Here is a 14,179-nt window from a genome sequence, read left to right as displayed (position 1 = left end):
TATAAATAATAATAAAACTCAAAACTCAAACTCAAATTTTGGAGGCCGAAGCGAGAGAGCGGATGGGGTAAATTTGTGCCCGACGCGGTTTTGTCGAGAGTGGGAGTATATCTCCGAGGATGATCTGAGTCTCTCTCCTCCTTTCCCTTCCTTCCTTTCTCCCAGGGTAAATCATTCCGAAGGCTCGTGCTGCGGCAGTGCCTCCCAGTCTGTCAACCACCCCGATTTTGCCGCCGAAGACGTCTTGCAGAGCCAACTGTTGCGCAACGAGCCGTTTAACGCAGCTGAAAATAGCGAGCTGAGGACAGAGGAGGAGGTGAGCGGAAACGCGTCTATAAAAGACTTCCCCCTCCTCCTCCTCCTCCAACCTGCCTGTTTCCTTCCATTCATCTTTTCTTCTTAGCCGGTGGTGGTGGGGGGGTGAATCGATTATTTACATTTTAATTAAAGCAATCCTGCCCTTCACAAGGGGGGCTCCGTAACGGGGTGTCACCCACAAACAAAATCCCCCCCACCCTTCCCCAGCAGGTTACCGATGGTTGGGCTGGAATGGAGGCTGTCTTTCGACTCAATGAAAAAAAGCCTCCTGCGCAGGTAGTCCTCGACTTACAACGGTCCGTTTAGTGACCACTCGACATTACGGCGGCACTGAGAAAAGGGGCTTTGGACCGTTTTTTCCCCCAAACTTAGCATCTCTCCCCCCCCCTTCCCCCAACGGTCGGGTGAGCAAAATTCAGACGCTTGGCAACCGACTCGTATTTACGACGGTTGTGCGACCCCCCCCCTTTTTGCGACCGTTGGCAAGCAAAAGCCGATGGGGAAGTCGGATTCGCTTAACAACCGGGTTACTCTTAAGTCGAGAACTGCAGCGATTCACTTAAGGAAGGTGGTGAAATGGGGCGAGACTCGCCCGACTGCTGTCTTTTCTTAGCGGCGGGGATTTGGGGCTCTGTCGGCGGTCGTAAGTTGAGGACCACCTGCTGTTTATCGAAAGACGGGAGATGATAATGTATTTTTTAAAACAACAACCGAGCGATGGGTTTTGAGAGAGCCGAGGTGGCGCAGTGGTTAAATGCAGCACTGCAGGCTACTTCAGCTGACTGCAGTTCTGCAGTTCGGCGGTTCAAATCTCACCGGCTCAGGGTTGACTCAGCCTTCCATCCTTCCGAGGTGGGTGAAATGAGGACCCAGATTGTTGTTGGGGGCGATATGCTGACTCTGTAAACCGCTTAGAGAGGGCTGGAAGCCCTATGAAGCGGTATATAAGTCTAACTGCTAACTGCTATTGCTAATTGTCTCCCCCTGCAGAGAGCCAAGAGAGGGAGCTGGTCCAAAGGGCGGAAGAGGAAGAAGCCTTTAAGGGACAGCAACGCCCCCAAATCCCCCCTGACGGGCTACGTGAGGTTTATGAACGAGCGGCGGGAGCAGCTTCGCGCCAAGAGACCCGAAGTCCCCTTTCCAGAAATCACCCGGATGTTGGGCAACGAATGGAGCAAACTCCCTCCGGAGGAGAAACGGGTACCGCTGGATTCGCCTTTCCCTCTTAGGGAATGATTTATGGCCCGGCTCGCCAACCCTGGCCCCTTTAAGACTGGTGGACTTCAACTCCCAGAATCCCCCCCCCCCCCCCGCTAGCTGAGTTCCCCAGCCAGCTGGGGAATTCTGGGAGTTGGAAGTCCACCAGTCTTAAAGGGGCCAAGGTTGATGAACCCTTTTTTTTTAATGGCATTTGATTGGATCCTCACTTGTAACTGACAAGCTCAGAGAGCATCAAGGACCCCACAGTTGTCATCGTTGTCCTCCCTCCTCCTCCTCCTCCTCCTCCTCCTCCTCCTCCTCCTCCTCCTCCTCCTCCTCCTCCTCCTCCTCCTCCTCCTCCTCCTTTTCCTCCTCCTTTTCCTCCTCCTCCTCTCCATTCCCTTCTAACTGATGAAGTTACATAGTTGGGTAATGAAATGTCTGCAAGAAAACAACCAAGCTCATAGAGCACCAATGAATCCATAGTCTTCCCCCCCACTCTTCAAACCCCACTCCCTTCTAGCACTGATGAGGTTACCTAGTTGGGCAATGAAACGTCTTCGAGAAAACCACCAAGCTCAGAGAGCACCAAGGACTCCACATTCCTCCTCCTCCTCCTCCTCCTCCTCCTCCTCCTCCTCCTCCTCCTCCTCCTCCTCCTCCTCCTCCTCCTCCACCACCACCTCCTCCTCCTCCTCCTCCTCCTCCTCCTCCTCCTCCTCCTCTCCTCCTTCATTCTGCAAATCCCACTCCCTTCTAGCACTGATGATGTTACCTAGCTGGGCAGCGAAACGTCTACGAGAAAACCACCAAGCTCAGAGGGCACCAAGGACTCTACATTCTTCCTCCTCCTCTTCCTCTTTTTCTTCCTTGTCTTCTCCTCCTCCTCCTCCTTCGTTCATTCTGCAAATCCCACTCCCTTCTAGCACTGATGATGTTACCTAGTTGGGCAGAGAAACGTCTACGAGAAAACCACCAAGCTCAGAGAGCGCCAAGGACCCCACAATCCTCCCCCCCCCACTCTGCAAACCCCATTCCCTTCTAGCACTGATGAAGTTACCTAGTTGGGCCATGAAACGTCTTCAAGAAAACCCCCAAGCTCTCAGAGAGCCCCCCCAAGGAGCCCAGAAGTTGAAACCCCAGCTACAAATACACAAGTTGAAACCCCAGCCACAAATCCTCCAGGCTAGGATGCTTTCTAAAAGACACCTTCCTCCTGGACCTGTATATTACTCTGTAATATAACGCAGCCCTTTAGCCTGCAGGAGGCAACTCTGGAGTGCGACAGGTAGGAACGCGCCTCGGTGCCCAGGGAGTTTGTGGGGAACTGGCAAGGCAAGCTGATGGAACGATGCCCTCCTTAACATTCATCGGTACAGCTGGCATCTCGGGCCAAACAGATAACAACCGAAAGAACAGATTGAACAGGACGCCGATTGAAAACGCCGGGGACAAAGGAACAATTCACCTCCCCCCTTTTTAGAACGGCGAGAAAACATCCTGCGCATCGTGCCTCAATTCTTCTTTCTGCTCCGAAGGACGAAAGCCAAGGGAGGTTGGCGAGGAGACGGCTGGCGAGCTGACATGCTTTCTTTAGTGAGCGTTGCCTGCTTTAAGCTGGCTGTGGCAGAGGCCTTGGAGCAGGTTCTTGGAGCGGCGTTGGCTGGAACTGGGGGGGGGGGGTCCTGAATGGGTCTCTTCAGAAGTAAGGCCTTGACATTCTGAACGGCTTTTCGCTGTCTTTATGGCAGAGACAATGTCCTGTTAGCAATTGGGCTTCCTGAGCGGCTTTCAAACTCAGGAAATAAATCAGCCTGGCTGACAGAGGGACTAAACGGGAGAAATACAAAGCGTAAGGTCAAGGTAAAGCTTCCCCTCGCACAAATGCGCTAGTCGTTCCCGACTCTAGGGGGTGCTGCTCATCTAACCACTGCCGAGGTGGCGCAGTGGTTAGGGTGCAGGCCACTTCAGCTGACTGTTATCTGCAGTTCGGCGGTTCTAATCTCACCAGGCTCAAGGTTGACTCAGCCTTCCATCCTTCCGAGGTGGGTGAAATGAGGACCCAGACTGTGGGGGCGATATGCTGACTCTGTAAACCGCTTAGAGAGGGCTGAAAGCCTTATGAAGCGGTATATAAGTCTAACTGCTATTGCTATCTCCGTTTCAAAGCCGAAGAGCCAGCGCTGCCCGAAGACGTCTCCGTGGTCATGTGGCCGGCATGACTCAATGCCGAAGGCGCACGGAACGCTGTTCCCTTCCCACCAAAGTGGCCCCTATTTTTCTACTTGCATTTTTTACCTGCTTTCGAGCTGCTAGGTTGGCAGAAGCTGGGACAAGTAACGGGAGCTCACTCCGTTATGCAGGCACTAGGGATTCGAACCGCTGAACTGCCGAGCATTCTGATCAACAAGCTCAGCATCTTAGCCCCCGAGCCACCAAAGCATACTATCCCACCACAACTCTAAAAAGCCACTTGTAGAATTTGGGTCCCTACAGCAACGTTTGCAAAAATAGCGACCAAGCTGAGTGAGCATCGAGCCCCCCCCTCCCCCCACCCCGGTCCTGATTTTCATGAGCGATAGGAGGACCTCGATAACTCTCCGTGCCTTGCTTTTCCCTTTGTATAGGTAGTCCTCAACTTATGACTGCGATGGAGCCCAAGCATGCATGTCGCCGAGTGAGAAACGGGTTGAATGAGTTTCGCCCATTTTACGACTCCCCTCGCCCCGTTCCTTAAGCGAGTCGTTGTGGTTCCCAAACGAGTAACACGGTTGCGAAGCGAGCATGGCTTTTCCCCCGTGGACTTTGCCGGTCGGAAGGTCACAAAAAGGGGCGATCCACGGCGACCGTCATAAGTGTGAATCAGTGAATGTAAATCACGCGATGATGGGGATGCTGCAATGGCCGTAAGCGTGGAAAATGGTCCCGAGTCCCCTTCTCCCCCCCCCAAGTGCCGTTGTAAGTTTGAACGGTCGCTAAGCGAACTGTCGTAAGTCGAGGGCCACCTGTGCTGGATGCCTGTTGCATTTTGCCTCCTTTCAACACACTTTGGAAGGGATTCAGTATTCAGGCCGCACCGTAGCAATGCATTGACGACAAAATGCAGGGGATCGTAAGGGATTTTCCGTGCGGCGCAGCTGCCTCCGCAACAAAGTTGCCTCCCTCCATCAAGGCCATCCTTGCCTTCTCATTTACACACAGGTAGAAACCGAATGCCTTTGCTTGTTTCCGTCCTGCTGTCATCGCTCCTATTTTCCTCCATCCCTCACCGGTCTCTAAACCAGGGGGGCTCAGAGAGCAACAGGAAACCAAGTGAAAGAGGAAGGAGGGGGAGAAAGAGGGGCTTTTAATCCGAAAGGGCCCCCATCCTCTCCCAGGTCTCTTTTTGAAGTTCTTCGCCCGTTAACATCTCCCTTTGAAGAGTTTTGCAGCCGGGCTCCATTCATTAAGGAAAAATGACAGGCAGCTCCAGGCAAACTTTGATATGATATAGCAATAGCAATAGCAATAGCAGTAGACTTATATACCGCTTCATAGGCCTTTCAGGCCTCTCTAAGCGGTTTACATAGAGTCAGCATATTGCCCCCAACAATCTGGGTCCTCATTTTACCCACCTCGGAAGGATGGAAGGCTGAGTCAACCCTGAGCCGGTGAGATTTGAACCGCTGACCTGCTGATCTAGCAGTAGCCTGCAGTGCTGCATTTTAACCACTGCGCCACCTTGGCTCTTAGCAAGAGCCAATGATGTCTTTAGAACCAGATTCAAACACTGAACGCTGATCGGAAAGCTAAACTTTTATGCTTGATCCCTCCCATCCAGAGGCAGGAGGACAGATGTGCAATTAAACCTGTGATAAGCGTCTTCTGCTCTCCATTTGTACCAACACCTTTATTTGTCTGTCTATCTGAATGTCTGTCTGTCTGTCTCTCTCTTCATCACCTATATCTCCCTCCCCCCTCTCCATTCATCCATCATCTATATCTTCCCTTTCCCTCCCTCTCTATCCATCCATCCACACATCCATCCATCTATCCATCATATCTTCCTCCTTCCTTTCCCATCCATCCATCCATCATCTATATCTTCCTCCCTCCTTCCCTATATCTGTCCATCCATCCATCCATCACCTATATCTCCCTCTTTCCCCATCAATCCATTCATCCATCCATCATCTATATCTTCCTCCCTCCTTCCCATCCATCCATCCATCCATCCATCCATGACCTATATCTTCCTCCCTCCTTCCCCATCAATCCATCCATCACCTATATCTCTCCCCCTCTCTCTCCATTCATCCATCATCTATATCTTCCCCTTTCCCTCCCTATCCATCCATCCATCCTTCTTCCTCTCCCTCCCTCCCTCCCTCATCCATCCATCCATCCATCCATCCCCTATATCTTCCTCCCTCCTTCCCTATCCCTCCCTCCGTATCCCTCCCTCCCTTCCATCCATCCCCTATATCTCCCTCCCTCTCCCTCTTTCCCAAGATTTCTGTAGTTTAAACCCATAGTAAAGCCAGAGGTGCAGACACTTCCTATCCAGATGGATCTACTCTTGAGTTACTCGTGGCCATTCACCGGGAAACCTGTAGGGTTGCTTTTAGGCATGTGGGGAAATGTTAGGCCCATCCCACATCCTGAAGTGAGGAGGGTCACAACTGAGCAACGATGAACAAAATGCCAAATTCTAGTTCGATATTCACGTACGGATGGGGCTGAGAGCCAACTCGGCTGATTTTTAACCCGGCCAGCTCTTGGGCATTCAGCTCCGCTTTACATTCTCGGGTGAAACCAGAGACGGCGGCTGAATCTCAACTCTCTGGCTTCCTCAACCCAGTTGGCCAAGGACAGAAGAGTGATTGTTCTGTCGTTGCAGCGCTACCTTGAGGAAGCCGACCGAGATAAGGAGCGCTACATGAAGGAGCTGGAGCAGTACCAGAAGACGGAGGCTTACAAGGTGTTTAGCAGGAAAACCCAGGACAGACAGAAAGGCAAAACGCATCGGCAAGGTACGAGCTCTAAGGTAACACATGCGGGCTCGTTGTACCGTAATACGGGCCGCCCTTGACTTACAACGGAGGCCAACATTTGCGTTGTTGCTAAGCGGGACGGTTGCTGAGTTGAGTTTTGCCCCATTTTACGACCTCGCTTGCCGCCGTTGTCTAGAGAATCCCTGTCGTCAAGTTAGTAACACGGTTGTTAAGTGTCAGGGTTCCAGAAGTAAATCAAGAGTCCAAGGCTATCCCACGATCTTTGGAAGCTGCAGTCGTTGTAAACACATTGTAAACTTACTCCTCGTCTTGTCTGTTTCAGAAGGAACACGCCCAGCTCCCCACGACCATCAGGTAAATGCCTTATTTTTTTATGATAACATCTGGAGCTAATTCTTTTCTCATTAAGTGTTTGTCAGGGTTCCAAGGAACACACCCGTAGCAAACAAAACTCCGAGGCAGACAGATTCCTCAAAGAACAAGTTTATTGGCTACGTCATATTGGCACAGGCTGGTGAAAACCGACTCTGAACATTCCTGTGGTTCTCACCTAATTAAAAGTAAACATTTGCCACTTTGCCAAAACAACCCGTCACGTGGCCCAGTCAGGATGCAATCCAGCTGCTAAGTGACACCACTCCCCTCCTTCCGAACACCTGCAGGAATGACCTTGGTTCCCAAGAGAAACCATTTTGTTTTGGCTAGAATACCCCAACTATCTCTATTCCGCCGTCCCTACCACTCAGCTCCAGTGGGTCAGCGCTGAAGTCTCAAAATGGCCTCAGTCAGGCCAACATCAGGGTTGACAGCATTACTGGAGTTAATTGAAGGGGCGTTGAGGCTCCTGTAGTTAACAAGCAAGCCTGCTGAAAATAGAATGAAATAGCACCCCATAGACCAAAGTTACGATAACCTCAGTCCCGTCCCCTGGTCGATCTGCTGGACCAGTTGCTTAAGATTCTGCAAAATCTTCAAAATACGAGACACACTCCCCCCCCCCAAAAGAGGGTGAAAATTTGGGTGTGTCTTATGCACCGAATGCAGCCCCGCCCACTCACCGGCCCCCACCCTTTCTTCTCTGCCTCCCAACAATTTACCTCCTTGCAGCAAACGGGGAAAATGGGGCTTGCAATAGGCTATGGCAATCCGGCAGCCTGAAACAGCGGGTGATTGGGCGGAGCATGCTGAAACTGAAATTGAAAGTGAAACGGGCTGTTTGCTGCAAGGAGGCAAATTGCTGGGAGGCAGATTTCCCCCCCCCCCTTGTGCTAATTAGGCTAAACTGAAATAGGCTGTTTGCTGTTTGCTGCAAGGAGGTAAGTCAATAGCTATAAATGCCGACAGAATGTTCAAATTATTAGACCTTATTTTTAAAAGGCTGCTTTATTCTTCTTTTAGACAACTTAAGAAAATGAAGCTGCTTTTTAAAATAAATGCTTGATCTGAAGAGGCCCAGTGCCTGTGTATCTTCTTTTAAATAGAATAACATATACTTCCAGAAACCCACATCAATTTTAACAGCATCTGTACAAATATAGTCTGAAATCTAACACCACAAACAGTGTATATCGTCTGTGCTGTTTGTTGCAAGGAGGTTAATTGTGAGAAGCAGAGTCCCCCCCCCCCCCCGTTTTCCTCCCCAAAAGCTAGGTGCATCTTATACTTCGGAGTGTCTTATACTCCAAAAAATATGGTAATCTCAAACCTTGGAAGAGGAAACAAGAACCTCATTGTTGGGACTGGGTGATGCTAAGCAAAGGAGAGAAACAACCCCCCTCCCTGTTTTGGTATCCAAGTAGCAAGTAGTCCCTTTTCATTTCTACGTTCTGATGGTTGGGGTGGAGGGGTCAAACGTGTCACTAGTCTCGAGTCCCTTCGCGCACACAAGAGATCTAACTCCAGCCCACCTGGAATTCTGCTCTTAATATACCGTCACCGAATCGCGCCGTTAGTAATTCAGATTCTTGTAGAGAGCTTAAGCTTGCAATAAACCCTCACATATATTTGAACTTCTTGGGTTTCTGATTTTCCAGCGCTCAACACTTGTAACCCTGTAAATCTCTCCAAAATAGAACAAGGTTTATTCTACGGCCCAGCAAGCACAAAAGAGAATGTCTTGTTAGTGGTGGCCTCATCATCTTCGAACTCCTGGCTCAAGTGTTTTAAAAGCTTCTCACTGTCCGCGGTTATACATCAGTGTTGCATTTTTTTGGTACCTGACTACCATCCTTTTGATCAGCCTTGAGATTGCTGCGTGCCCCTTAGAGGCACTCGAATAACTATTTAAAACAGAATTGGCCTTACATTCCTGGCTTGGGAGTGCTTCCCTCCTTCAGCAACCCAGGAGGATTGCAGCCAGCTGTTGGGCCAGATAATTTCCACAAAGCAAAATGGAAAAGCAGGGTCCTAGACAATGCATTCGACAATAATCCTTAAGATTTAAGAATCTTCCTTGGCGTTCTCGATTCAGTTAGTTCCAATTTTTTGGGGGGAGGGGAGGGGGGAAGAATTTCCCCCCAAACGAGTCTGTTAAAGGACTGTACACCGAGGGTTGATAATAGTTCTTTTATCCAGCTAGAATTCATTGTCACAACTTAACAGCCGCCCTCCAAAAGCAGATTGGTCTGTTCCCCCACACCGACACAATGTCAGAATACACTGAACGGAAGGAAATATTTTCGTTTCGTTAATTTCTTTCTTGAAACTTTACTGACACTCTCCGGATTGAGAGGTCCTTAGTGCTCTCTGAGCTTGGTTGTTGTGGGCCTTTCATTACCAAACTAGGTAACTTCATCAGTGCTGTAGTTACCTAATCTGGTAATGGAACATCTGCAAGAAGACAACCGAGTTAAGAGGGTACAAGGACCTCACAGTCCTCCTCCTCCTCCTCCTCCTCCTCCTCCTCCTCCTCCTCCTCCTCCTCCTCCTCCTCCTCCTCCTCCTCCTCCTCCTCCTCCTCCTCCTTCTTCTTCTTTCCACAAACTCCATTCCCTTCTAGTACTGATGATATTACCTAGCTGGGTAATGAAACATTTCAAGAGCCGAGGTGGCGCAGTGGTTAGGGTGCAGTACTGCAGGCCACTTCAGCTGACTGTTATCTGCAGTTCAGCGGTTCTAATCTCACCGGCTCAAGCTTGACTCAGCCTTCCATCCTTCCGAGGTGGGTGAAATGAGGACCCAGACTGTGGGGGCAATATGCTGACTCTGTAAACCGCTTAGAGAGGGCTGAAAGCCTTATGAAGCGGTATATAAGTCTAACTGCTACTGCTATTGCTATTTGCAAGAAAACAACCGAGCTCAGAGAGCACAAGGACCCCATAGTCCTCCTCCTCCTCCTCCTCCTCCTCCTCCTCCTCCTCCTCCTCCTCCTCCTCCTCCTCCTCCTCCTCCCCACAGACACCATTCCCTTCTAGTACTGATGATATTACCTAGCTGGGTAATGAAACGACTGCAAGAAAACCACCAAACTCAGAGAGGCCCAAGGCTCTCTTAATTTCAACCCTGAGCCACAAAAACATTCTCCTCTATCAAGGAGTCAGGTCATTCCTGCCATCTCAGAACCGAGGCCTGTCCTAGGAACACCCCGCGGTTCTTTTTCACCTCCCCCCCCCCAAGTCAGTTCACGTGTCCCCCTAACTGCCTCTTTCCAGGACCAGGAAAGCAGCCGCCCTCATCATCATCATCATCCTTGGAGTTTGCTCGTCTTAGTGACGCCCTGACCCGAAGCCCGAGCAAACGCCAGACCCTTTGCAATAAAAGGGTAATAAGATCTCGGCTGATGTCATTCCCGCGAGGGGTTTAAATGGTAGGGAGGCCCCCCCCTTCCCTCTCCCCCCTCTTCCCCCCCTGGGAGATTCTTCCCATGTTGGCGAAATGTACCCGCTTAATGGAAAGGGGCTGACGGTTTCCATTAATATGCTTCCATTAAGCTGAAAGTCGTTGCTTGATCTCTGGGATTTAATTGCTTGCAGTGGGGAGGGTGCATGCGGAGAACCTCCCAAGAGAAGCGATATTTTTGTCCTTGGGGTGGGTCAGCCCCCTCTCGCTTTCATCCATTCTTAAAGAGTCCGCCCTCCTCGCCGCTTTTAATGCCGGTTTCCTTTCTCACGAAAGCTGGTTTCAAACCCTGTTTGTTGCCTTAGGCAAAACGTTTTCCCCTCCTGATATCTTCTTTTATAATGAGTTTTATCTGAGATGGTTCCTGAAATAGAAACGGGAGGGACGATGGCGCTTAAGAGGGCGGAGCCCTTGGTTCCGTTCCTTGGTTCGATGCTGAGTGTTGCTGTGTGAGGCCTTGCGAAATGATGCCCACCCCAACGTTTTTCCACTCCGTTCCAGGAATCGGGCAGTAGGGAATGTCTCCTTTAAGGACAAGAAGGAGGAGGAGGGCTGACATGATAGCACTGTCCCAATGTCACATACTACCCTTTGGAGGCGGCATCCAGTTTTTATATATAAGAGCCAAGGTGGCGCAGTGGTTAAATGCAGCACTGCAGGCTACTGCTAGATCAGCAGGTCAGCGGTTCAAATCTCACCGGCTCAGGGTTGACTCAGCCTTCCCATCCTTCCGAGGTGGGTAAAATGAGGACCCAGATTGTTGGGGGCAATATGCTGATTCTCTGTAAACCGCTTAGAGAGGCCTGAAAGGCCTATGAAGCGGTATATAAGTCTACTGCTATTGCTATTGCTATTGCTATTTATTGGTATTAAAAATTATTGATTGTGATTCATTGCACAGTCAAGCAGAGATCTAGGCTGGATTTAGCATTTCTGTCCACCGTATTTCTGTCCGCAAGGATCCAGGAAAAGCAGATTTGCTGCTTGTTTCTTCTTCTTCTTCTTCTTCTTCTTCTTCTTCTTCTTCTTCTTCTTCTTCTTCTTCTTCTTCTTCTTCTTCTTCTCCTCCTCCTCCTCCTCCTCCTCCTCCTCCTCCTCCCCCCTCCCCCTCTTCTCCTCCTCCTCCTCCCTCCCCCTCTTCTCCTCCTCCTCCTCCTCCTCCTCTCCTTCTTCTTGTCCTTCCTCCCCTCCTCCTCCTCTTCTCCTTCTCCTTCTCCTTCTCCTTCTCATCCTTGTCCTTCCTCTCCTCCTCCTTGTCTTCCACCTCTTCTTCTCCTTCTCCTTCTTGTCCTTGTCCTTCCTCTCCTCCTCCTCCTCCTCCTCTTCTTCTCCTTCTCCTCCTTCTCCTTCTCGTCCTTGTACTTCTCCTCCTCCGCCTCCCCCTCCTCCCCTGTCCCCTCTCCTCCTCTTCTTCTTCTCCTTCTCCTCCTTCTCCTTCTCCTCCTTGTCCTTCCTCTCCCCCTCCTCCTTCCCCTCTCTTCCTCTTCACAAACTCTATTCCCTTCTAGCACTGATGATATTACCTAACTGGGTAATGAAACAATTGCAACAAAACAACCTCGCTCAGGGAGCCCCAAGGACTTTACCGTCTTCCTCTTCCTCCTCCCGCTCCCCTCTCTAAATCCCATTCCTTTCTAGCACTGATGATGTTACCCCGTTGGGTCATGAGACGCCTGCAAGAAAACAGCCAGGTTTAGAGAGCTCCAAGGACTTTGCAATCTCCCTCCTCTCCTCCTCCCCTCCCCTCCTGTTATTGTTATCTTCACAAATGTTACTTTGGGTCAGTAGGGTGGACAGATTGTGGACCTCAGACAGGAAGCATTTCACTTCCTCTAATTTGAGAAGAGTTGGCTTGTTTTTCCTTTCGCCCGGCCTCTCCTGGTGACTCAGTTTTTAGTTCCTTTCCCCGTTGGTTGGGAGACGAATTGCTTGCCTTGCCTGACTCACTCCACCAACTCTACTAGAGTTTTCAAGGGTCGCGTGGAAAGTTGTCTCCCTCTTACAAGACCTGCTGGGTGCTTCCCCAAACTTGGGAAGAGCCACAGCCTGTGCGAAGCTCCCAATTTGAACGGCCAAAATTCCTTTGTAGGATCTTCAGCCCTTAAAACTCGACTCCGAGTCTTGTTTGACGCTTCGTTCAAAACCCGAGGTGCTCAATCTGGGTACTACGCCTGCTGCCAATTACCTCCCAAAGACCCGTTAGATCACACAGGGTTGGCCTCCTCCGGGTTCCGTCCACCAGCCAATGCCATCTGGCTACCACCCGGGGGAGGGCCTTCTCTGTGGCAGCTCCGGCCCTTTGGAACGAACTCCCCGCAGAGATTTGGACCCTCACCTCTCTCCAGGCCTTCCGGAAAGCCGTCAAAACCTGGCTGTGCTGGCAGGCCTGGGGTTGATGAGTTCCCCTCCCCTCTCGACTTGTATGGTTGTATGATTCTTGTTTATTTTAATCACGTGTATTGTGTTTTATGTTCCCTTTTCCCCCTTTGAGTTGTTCGCCACCCTGAGTCCCTCCCGGAGAAGGGCGGCATACAAATAAACTAAATCTGAATCTGAATCTGAATCAATCTATTAAAAAAAAACAGGAAAAAATAAGGCCACAGTCCTAACCAAACAAAGGACTTCTCCCCCTGCTTGATGGATCTCGCTGGCAGTCAGGATGCTTTTAGCTCTCTTCAAAATCCTCCTCCTTGCCAATCTCTTTTCGCTCTTGCACAACTGTTTTGACGGCGGTTGTTACAGCAAAGGTAACGGAGGAATCACCAGGGCCAGCTCTGAAAGCCAAGATTCCTGACCGAAGATCCGAGAATTGGAAAAAACAAACAAAACCCAGAAATATTTGGGGGTTTGTTCCAGCTATTTTCCTGAACCCTGTGCACATTTTGGCTGGTAATTCAGTCTATATCCTTCTCCCTGATTTAGACAAGAACTCTGTCCTTTCATCCTTACCTTCAATATTAGGCCACCTTCCTCTTATCTCTTTGTTGGATGTTGTTGTGGCCTGCTGGCAGCCAGTTGAGCTGGCAGAAGAGTCGGACAGTGAGGAGGTTGGGGAGGAACATGGTCCAGTCCTGGAGGCTGAGGAAAGCTCAGACGAGGGCTCTGCGACGGAGGCAGAGAGGGAGCTAGACAGCAGTCTTGTGAAGAGAAGGACCAGGGGAGACAGGAGAGCAGTCTTCCAATATTTGAGGGGCTGCCACAGAGAGGAGGGGGTCAAGCTATTCTCCAAGGCACCTGAAGGCCCAGACAAGGAATAATGGATGGAAACTGACCAGGGAGAGATTCAACCTGGAAATAAGGAGGAATTTCCTGACAGGGAGAACAATCAACCCATGGAACAGAAGTTGCCTTCAGAAGTTGTGGGAACTCCATCACTGGAGGCTTTCAAGAAGAGACTGGACTGCCATTTATCAGAAATGGTGTAGGGTGTCCTGCTTGAGCAGAAGGGGGGTTGGACTAGATGACCTACAAGGTCCCTTCCAACTCTGTTAATCTGTAAATTATCATAATGTCCTTCCTGATGAATATAAATTATCACAATGTCCTTCCTTTGATTAATGCCTGAAAGGGGTTATAATGGCCTTCAGAGTCGTTTCGTATTGGGAATTTTCAAGACGCAACTTTTGTCTGATTGCAGAAGGAACCGGAGACCAAGGAGAGGTCAGTGTTCGATATTCCAATATTTACCGAGGAGTTTTTGAACCACAGTAAAGGTGAGCAGAACGAAAGAAAAACTCACATTCTCTTTCTTGGACATTTGGCGTGTTCTCAAAGTTTTGGCATGCGATAGAACAATACTACCGGTGTCTATTCAGGACCCTCCATTGCAT

The 14,179-nt window shown here is 50.1% G+C and overlaps 1 protein-coding gene across 2 annotated transcripts in view; it reads left to right on the top strand.

Annotated features, from left to right (window-relative positions):
- The window catches only part of HMG20A (high mobility group 20A), a gene marked incomplete at its 3' end in the record, with an annotated part of 47,266 nt that extends 33,204 nt beyond the window's left edge, over positions 1–14,062 (top strand). For both annotated transcript variants that reach the window (XM_087704007.1, XM_087704006.1), the window contains 5 exon segments: positions 166–316; positions 1,309–1,518; positions 6,398–6,530; positions 6,835–6,866; positions 13,987–14,062. In XM_087704007.1, the coding sequence (XP_087560133.1) occupies positions 166–316; positions 1,309–1,518; positions 6,398–6,530; positions 6,835–6,866; positions 13,987–14,062 (602 nt within the window).
- Positions 14,063–14,179: the final 117 nt, after the last annotated feature.

This window comes from Thamnophis sirtalis, unplaced genomic scaffold (genome assembly GCF_051295495.1).
Source record: "Thamnophis sirtalis isolate CommonGarterSnake01/CBP01778 unplaced genomic scaffold, rThaSir2_p1.2 scaffold_2, whole genome shotgun sequence".
In the NCBI taxonomy this organism is placed as follows: domain Eukaryota; kingdom Metazoa; phylum Chordata; class Lepidosauria; order Squamata; family Natricidae; genus Thamnophis; species Thamnophis sirtalis.
Note: the sequence above shows the minus strand (reverse complement) of the source record. Positions and strands in the feature narration are given on the sequence as shown.